This window comes from Chinchilla lanigera, unplaced genomic scaffold (genome assembly GCF_000276665.1).
Source record: "Chinchilla lanigera isolate Chin_1 unplaced genomic scaffold, ChiLan1.0 scaffold00094, whole genome shotgun sequence".
NCBI lineage: Eukaryota > Metazoa > Chordata > Mammalia > Rodentia > Chinchillidae > Chinchilla > Chinchilla lanigera.
The window spans coordinates 6,230,746-6,238,242 of NW_004955495.1; the positions used below are offsets into that span (position 1 = coordinate 6,230,746).

Here is a 7,497-nt window from a genome sequence, read left to right on the forward strand (position 1 = left end):
AATAGACTGATGGGTGGATGGATGGGTGGGTGGTTGGGTAGATGGATGGATGGATGGATGGATGGATGGGTAGATGAATGGATGAGTGAATGGATGGATGGATGGGTGGGTAGGTGGATGGATGGATGGATGTGTGGGTGGGTGGGTGGATGGATGGGTGGGTGGATGGATGGGTGGATGGATGGATGGGTGGATGGACAGATGGGTGGATGGGTGAATATAGGATAGATAGATGCAAACCCTACAGGTTTTGACACAAAGATCATGAAGAACTGTGGAGATATCCACTTGAAGAGAACCAAGATTGACCTCTTCATGAACAAACTGGTGGTCTTGGTGAGCTGCAAAAGGGAGCCCTCGCCCTGGGGAGGGGTAGAGGCAGGACCCCATGCTACTGACAGAAGCCCTGGCTGTTGACTTTCCGGGTTTGTTTCCTTCTTCAACACAATGTGCAGTCTGATCCTATAGACCAGTGTTTTAGCCAGAAGAAAAAAAATTTTTGAGGTGGTTTCATTGTGTTGCTGAGGCTGGCCTCAAACCCCTGGACTCAAGCCTTTCTCCTGCCTCAGCTTCCTAAGTGGCTGGGACCACAGGCACATTACAACACCGAGTAACAATTTAAGAACATTATTTTTGAGCCAGGCACAGTACATCTGCGTAATCCCAGCTGTCTGGAAGACAGAAGGATCTCTATTTCAAGGTCAGCAAGAGAAACGCAGGTCAGCCTGGGTGAGATCCTGTTTCAAGATTAAATTAAATTTAAAAGGGAGGGAGAGTAGTAGCTCAGTGGCAGAGCACTTAGCTAGCGTGTCCCAGGTCCTGGGCTCCACCCTTAGTTCTTCAAAAAAGAAAAGCAGCGCTTTGTTTGTCTGCAGTACTGGGGATGAAGCCTGGGTCTTGAATGCTGGACATGCTAGCCAGGTGCCGTACCCATGAGCTATATCCCTAGTCCTTGAAATAGTTTTATAGGGCTGGGGATTTAGCTCAGCGGCACAGTGCCTGCCTGGCAAGCGCAAGGTTGTGAGTTTGATTCCCGGTGCCGGAAAAGAACCAAAAAAAAGAAAAAGAAAAGTTTTATAATATAAATTTCAATTCTGACATTTTTCACACTTAAGGAAATAATAAAATGCTTACTTGATCTCATCTGAAATTTAACAATACTTCTCACCCAACTGTCTTCATCTTTTGTTTTTTTTTTTTTTTGAGACTCTTGCTATGTAGTTCAGGCTGGCCTTGAACTCACAGCCTCAGCCTCCCAAGTGCTGGGATTACAGGCATGCACCACCACTCCTGGCTTCATCATTTTTGTTGCTTTTTTTGCTTTTGGTACTGGGAATTGAACTCAGGGGCTTGCGCTTGCCAGGCAGGCGCTGTGCTGCTGAGCTACATCCCTGGCCGCTGGCTCCATTATTTTTAAAAGTTACTATACGCTGGGTATGATGGTGCACGCCTATCATCCAGTCTGGGTAACTTAGTAACTTAATGAGACTCTGTCTCAAAATAAAAAAATGAAAAGAGTTGCGGATGGAGCTCAGTGTGAAGGCCCTGGGTTCAATCGCAGTGCAAAAAGAAAGAAAAAGGTGCAGTAGGAAGGAATGAGTCACCGAAGCCCAGTGAAGACCCTACCCTTGCTGGTGGGCACCTACCTCCACGATGTCCTCTTCCCGGGGTTGTCCCCGCTGTGGAGCCCCCAGGCCCTCCCACACTTGCAGCCTGCCCCATCCATCCGTCTGTCCGCAGATCTTCCTGTCCACTGTGGTGGTCTCCCTGCTGCTGAGCCTGGGGTTCTGGCTCCAGGGGCGTGAGATGAAGGACAAGCACCACTACGTGTCGATCAGCCATGGCAAAGGGCTCTTTGTAGAATCCATCCTCATCTTCTGGGCCTTCTTCATCCTGCTCAGCGTCATGGTCCCCATGGCCATGTTCATCATGTGAGTCTGCGGCGGCCCTGGCCTGCCGGGGCGGCGGTCCTGGCAGCCCCGGGTGCGTGTGACAGCTGTGACTTGCAGATCCGAGTTCATCTACCTGGGGAACAGCGCTTTCATCAACTGGGACCTGCAGATGTACTACGAGCCCCACGACGTGCCCGCCAAGGCCCGCAGCACCAGCCTCAACGACTACCTGGGCCAGGTGCAGTACGTGTTCTCCGACAAGACCGGCACGCTCACGCAGAACGTCATGAGCTTCAAGAAGTGCTGTATTGGCGGCCGCGTCTACGGTGGGGCTCCCTGCAGAGCAATAGACTAGAGCTGCTCAAATCTAAACCACACATGGCAGCCACCTTGCCCCAGGCAGCATCTGACGCCTGAGATTGGGGGCAGGGGGCGGTGGGAGCTGAGTGGGAACTGAGCCCTGAAGCTGGGGTCTTTCCCCAGGTCCGGATAACGAGGATGGGACCTGCCCCAAGGTGAGCCCCGCTGCTAACCCCAGGACACTGGACGGTGGGGGGTGGGCAGTGACCCACATGGGTCAGCCTGTGCCCTGCCACCCGCGTCCCCAGGAGAATCCGTACCAGTGGAACGAGTTTGCGGACGGGAAGCTCTCGTTCTTCAACGAGGAGCTGCTAGGCATAGTGCGGAACAAGCGGGACAAGGTGGTGCAGGAGTTCTGGCGCCTGCTGGCCATCTGCCACACGGTCATGGTCCAGGAGAAGGACAGTGAGTGCCCCGCCGCCACCCCTCCCCCTCAGGGTGGGTTTGGGATCCCTGGCCTTGCACCCCACAGGGCCACACCCTCCCGGGCCTGGAGTAGCGGAGTGTGCTGTCGCCGGGGTGTGCAGGCCTGAGCTGGGAGCCCTTGGAATGTGACCTCCAGAGGGAAGGTCACATAGATGGGGACCCACATGCCCACCTCTCTTCCTCAGGGCCTGGTGGTTGTACAGGCCCCAGGGATCATCATCCAAGCATTTTTATAAGCTCTCTGGGAGGCTGGGACAGATGGGTCGCAAGTCCCAGCCCACCTTGGGCAACTTAGCAACTTAGGGAGGTCACCTCTCAAAAAAGAAAGAAAGAGGGGCTGGGGATATAACTCAGTGGCATAAGCACCTGCCTGGCAAGCGCAAGGTCGTAAGTTCGATCCCCAGTACCGCAAAAGAAAGAAAGAAAGAAAAGGAAAGAAACAGCCAGGCATGGCACATGTCTGTAATTATCAGCATTTTGGAGGCTGAGGTAGGAGGATACCCATGAATGAGACAGTCTGAACTGTACAGTAATACCCTCTCTCAAAAATAAAATAAAGTAAATAAAATAATAGGAAAAAAAAGGCTGGGTATGTAGCTCAGGGTAGAGGCCTTGGGTTCAGTTCCCAGTACAGAAAAAAACTAGATGCCCCTGTGACCGTGTTTCCTCTTCCAGTTGTGAGGTGCCCTGAGTGCGCTCCCCTCTCTCTGTCTCTCTGCCTCTGCATCTCTGTGGTATCTCTTTCGGGGTGCAGGCTGGATATCCACCCGGCCACTGCCTCATGGCCCCCAACCCCCCCAGACCAGCTCCTGTACCAGGCGGCTTCCCCGGACGAGGAGGCGCTGGTCACTGCGGCCCGGAACTTCGGCTACGTGTTCCTGTCGCGCACCCAGAACAGCATCACGCTGGTGGAGCTCGGGGAGGAGCGCGTCTACGAGGTCCTGGCCCTCATGGATTTCAACAGCGATCGCAAGCGCATGTCGGTGCTGGGTGAGGCCAGGGCGGCTCCCTGCCATGGGCTGGGGACAGACGGAGGCCGGACTGGGGGAGTGTGTGTGGGCAGCCAGGCCTCTCCCCCGACCCCACAGTGCGGACGCCAGAGGGCTCCATCTGCCTGTACACCAAGGGCGCTGACACGGTCATCTTTGAGCGCTTGTACAAGAGAGGTGTGATGGAGGCAAACACGGAAAAAATCTTGTCTGTGAGTCCTGGCTTGGGGGAATGCTGGTGGGCGTGTGAGTGTGTGGACAGGAACAGAGAGAGAAAGGAAGAGGAAAAGAGTGGGTAGAGAATAGCTGCAGGTGCTTGGGGCAGCCATGTACAGATGAGCAGATTGTGCACTGCTCAAAGCACCTTCCCACCCAACACACACACACACACACACACACACACACACACACACGGACTGGGCGGGAACTGAACTCCAAATCAGACTTGCCCAGAGAGGGTGTCCAATGCATACGACACCTTGTGGGTGGGGCAGCTTGGGCTGTGGCCCTGGACCACCCCTACCCCTCACCCCTGCCTCCCAGTTGGACTTGGGCTCCAGGATGGCGCTCAGCTCCCGCCGCTCAAAGCCTTTCTGTTGTTCTGGGGGTGAAGCCCAGACTCCGCAGCTTGGCCCTTGCCCCGTCTCTGTCTCCTGTCAGCTCTGCTACCCCTCAGCCTCTCCCCTCTGGCCTGGGCCTCAATCCTAGGGCTGGAGGTGTCAGAGCCCAGCCAGGCGCTCCCCAGGGGCTTTGCTGGGGTCCCCAGGCTGCCCTACTTTGCCCGGAGGAGGGGAGAGCTGGGCTTTGGGTCTCTCAGAATGAGGATCCAGAGCCCAGGAGCTCAGCAAGTGGTATCAAGCACCTAGCCCACAGCGTAACGGGGTAAACTGAGGCTCAAGGAAAGCCAAAACCTGTCTGATGCTCTGGCTATCCTTGAGTCCTGTTGTCCCAGTGCATAATGCATTATACCCCCTCCAGGGGAGGGGAGCTGGGGCAGCACTTCACTGGGGACCATCAGCCGCCAGGCCATCCTTAGGGGGCATGGGCTCTGGGGCTTTCTGGGAGTCGTAAGGGAGGCGCCCCGAGCTGGGGCGTCCTGACAGGGAGGGGTGCCAGATGGCGGCTCGGGAAAGTTAGAATCTGCCCCGGAGCTGGGTGTGATGGCGCGTACCTGTGATCTCCGCAGTCAGAAGGCTGAGGCAGCAAGGTGGCAGGGAGTTAGACGCCTGCCTGAGCTACATATTGAGGCCCGGTCTCAAAAAACAAACATAAAAATCAATTTGCTGCGGGAGGGATAGGGAGGGTATTCCTGTCCCTGGAAAGGCCTGGAGCTCGGAGGGAGCTGGTGCCTGGAGAGCCTGTGTGGAGGGAGGAGGCTGGTTTGCGGGCAGGGCGGTGAGAGCGCCGGCTGCCACCCCAGGCCTTCACAGAGCAGACCCTTCGAACGCTGTGCCTGGCCTACAAGGAGGTGGAGGAGCACACCTACCAGCAGTGGCAGCCGCGGCACGAGGCCGCCTCCGTGCAGCTACAGGACCGTGCGCGGGCACTGCAGCAGGTGTACAGCGACATGGAGCAGGGCCTGCAGGTGGGCAGACGGGTGGGGGACCAACCTGGGAGCAGGGAGCTGGGATCCCTGCTCAGCTCCTGCCGCTTCCGCCCCTACCAGCTGCTGGGAGTCACTGCGATCGAGGACAAGCTCCAGGATGGCGTCCCCGACACCATCAGTAGTCTCAAGAAGGGGAACATGAAAGTGTGGGTGCTCACCGGAGACAAGCAAGGTACAGCACCTCCAGCCCTGTCTCCTGCTCCAAGTCTTTCACTATCCATCTGACCCATTTGTTGGGTTAAGCACTGCCCTCCAGGTTGACACAGGAGCAATTAAACATGCCTGTAATCCCACCATTTGGGAGGCTGAGGCAGGAGGATCCTCCGTTGGAGCCCAGTGTGGGCAATTTAACGATTTAGCTTGATAGGATTCTGTCTCATAAAGGGCTAGAGATTCACTTTTTTCCCCTTGTAACTTTAAAAGAAATTTAGACATTGTCAGGGTTCCTAAAGGTGTAGTGGTACTGAGAGGCACAACAGCGCCCACTGACCAGGACTCAAATTCACCCCCTGGGGTGTCCCGCAGCTAGGCACAGTCTCAGGGCTGGCTCTCATTGGCCAGACTGGGTGACATGCCCAGCCCTGAGCCAATCACAGTGTCTGGAGGGGGGAGACGTTGCTGTGATTGGTCAAGACATAGTGGGGTGGGCGGGGGCCCCAGGAAAAGTGAGCAGGCAGGGTTTTCCTGGGGCACTGAGCAGCTGGTTTGCAGAGACCGCGGTGAACATCGGCTTTGCGTGTCAGCTGCTGACGGACAACATGCTCATCCTGGAGGCGCGGGACGTAAAGTAAGCAGCCTGCTCTCAGCTCCTGCACGGAGAGGAAACAGGCACAGCGAGATGTGGAGGACCGGGGAGGAGAGGGCAGGGCTGGTGGCCCAGGCTGAGTCCAGCCCCCGGCTTCCCGCCCACCCGCAGCATCATCCTGGACTCCTACGGGGAACAGAACAAAATGGTGCAGACTCCCAAGCGCAGCCTGAGGTTCCAGCTGCAGAACGAGGTTGCCATGGTCATCAGTGGAGAATTCCTGGTCAGTGCAGGCTCAGAGCAGGTGGCGGGGTCCCTGGGGTGAAGGAGGGGTCCGGGAGCAGTAGAGACCGCTGGGACCTCAGATGGCAACCCTCAGAGACCCGACCCCGAGGGGGGTCCCAGGACGAGTCCCTGGCCTGGGGGCACCGAGGACAAGATGTGACGCCATCCTTCCTCTCCGCCCGGGCTAGGACCATCTGCTGGTGTCCCTGCGCAAAGAGCCCCGGGCTGTGATCCAGAGCGAGGTGGAGGACAAGGCCTGGCAAGAGATGAGTGCCATCAGGCGGTTCTCCATGATGTGGTGGAGCCTGGGGACCTCTCTGTCCACACGCGGGTCCAAGGGCAAGCGGAAGCAGGAGAGCCCCGAGGCGCGGCGGGAGCGGGCCTTCGTGGAGCTGGCCTCTCGGTGCCAAGCGGTTATCTGCTGCCGGGTGACACCCAAGCAGAAGGCCCTAATCGTGGCGCTGGTCAAGAAATACCAGAAAGCAGTCACCCTGGCCATCGGGGATGGTGCCAACGACGTCAACATGATCAAGAGTGGGTGGCTGGGGGTGGGGCGGGGCGGGGCCGACCCGAGAGGCCCGCGCTCACGGAGCGCCCTCCCCACAGCTGCGGACATCGGCGTGGGGCTGGCAGGCCAGGAGGGGATGCAAGCGGTGCAGAACAGCGACTACGCGCTCGGTCAGTTCTGCTTCCTGCAGCGGCTGCTGCTGGTGCACGGGCGCTGGTCCTACCTGCGGATCTGCAAGTTCCTGCGCTACTTCTTCTACAAGACGGTGGCCAGCCTGGTGGGCCAGATCTGGTTTGCCTTCTACAGTGGCTTCAGCGCCCAGGTGTGCAGTCTGCTTCCCTTTCCCCCGGTCTGGAGACCAGCAGGGCATTCTGGGGTCCCACCCCCACCTCCTTGTGAGCTGGGGAGATCCAGCTCAGCCAGATCAAACTGAGTATGAGGGAGTACACGAAAGATCCCAGAACTCTGGGAGGTTGAGGAAGGGGGATTTTTTTTTTTTTTTTTTTTAACCAGATGTTAAGTCTTGAAGTTTCCTAGGCTGGGCTTGAATTTGCAGTCCTCCTGTCTCTGCCTCCTCGAGTGCTGAAATTATAGGGGTGCGACAACATGCTCAGCTTTTCTCCTGATTTGTGTGTGTGTGTGTATGTGTGTGTGTGTGTCTTTTTGAGGCAGGGTCTCGCTATGCA

At 57.0% G+C, this 7,497-nt stretch overlaps 1 protein-coding gene across 4 annotated transcripts in view; it reads left to right on the plus strand.

Moving 5' to 3' along the window:
• Positions 1–7,497, plus strand: part of Atp8b3 (ATPase, aminophospholipid transporter, class I, type 8B, member 3) — a 19,341-nt gene that overhangs the window by 7,982 nt on the left and 3,862 nt on the right. For 3 of the 4 annotated variants that reach the window (XM_005405949.2, XM_005405951.2, XM_005405950.2), the window contains exons 11-23: positions 248–336; positions 1,741–1,931; positions 2,010–2,218; positions 2,376–2,407; positions 2,501–2,657; positions 3,480–3,668; positions 3,746–3,879; positions 5,088–5,252; positions 5,334–5,445; positions 5,985–6,060; positions 6,190–6,301; positions 6,492–6,837; positions 6,910–7,133. In XM_005405949.2, coding sequence (XP_005406006.1) covers positions 248–336; positions 1,741–1,931; positions 2,010–2,218; positions 2,376–2,407; positions 2,501–2,657; positions 3,480–3,668; positions 3,746–3,879; positions 5,088–5,252; positions 5,334–5,445; positions 5,985–6,060; positions 6,190–6,301; positions 6,492–6,837; positions 6,910–7,133 — 2,036 coding nt within the window. The remainder of the gene's footprint in view (positions 1–247; positions 337–1,740; positions 1,932–2,009; positions 2,219–2,375; positions 2,408–2,500; positions 2,658–3,479; positions 3,669–3,745; positions 3,880–5,087; positions 5,253–5,333; positions 5,446–5,984; positions 6,061–6,189; positions 6,302–6,491; positions 6,838–6,909; positions 7,134–7,497) is intronic. The other variant, XM_005405952.2, reaches the window with a different exon arrangement.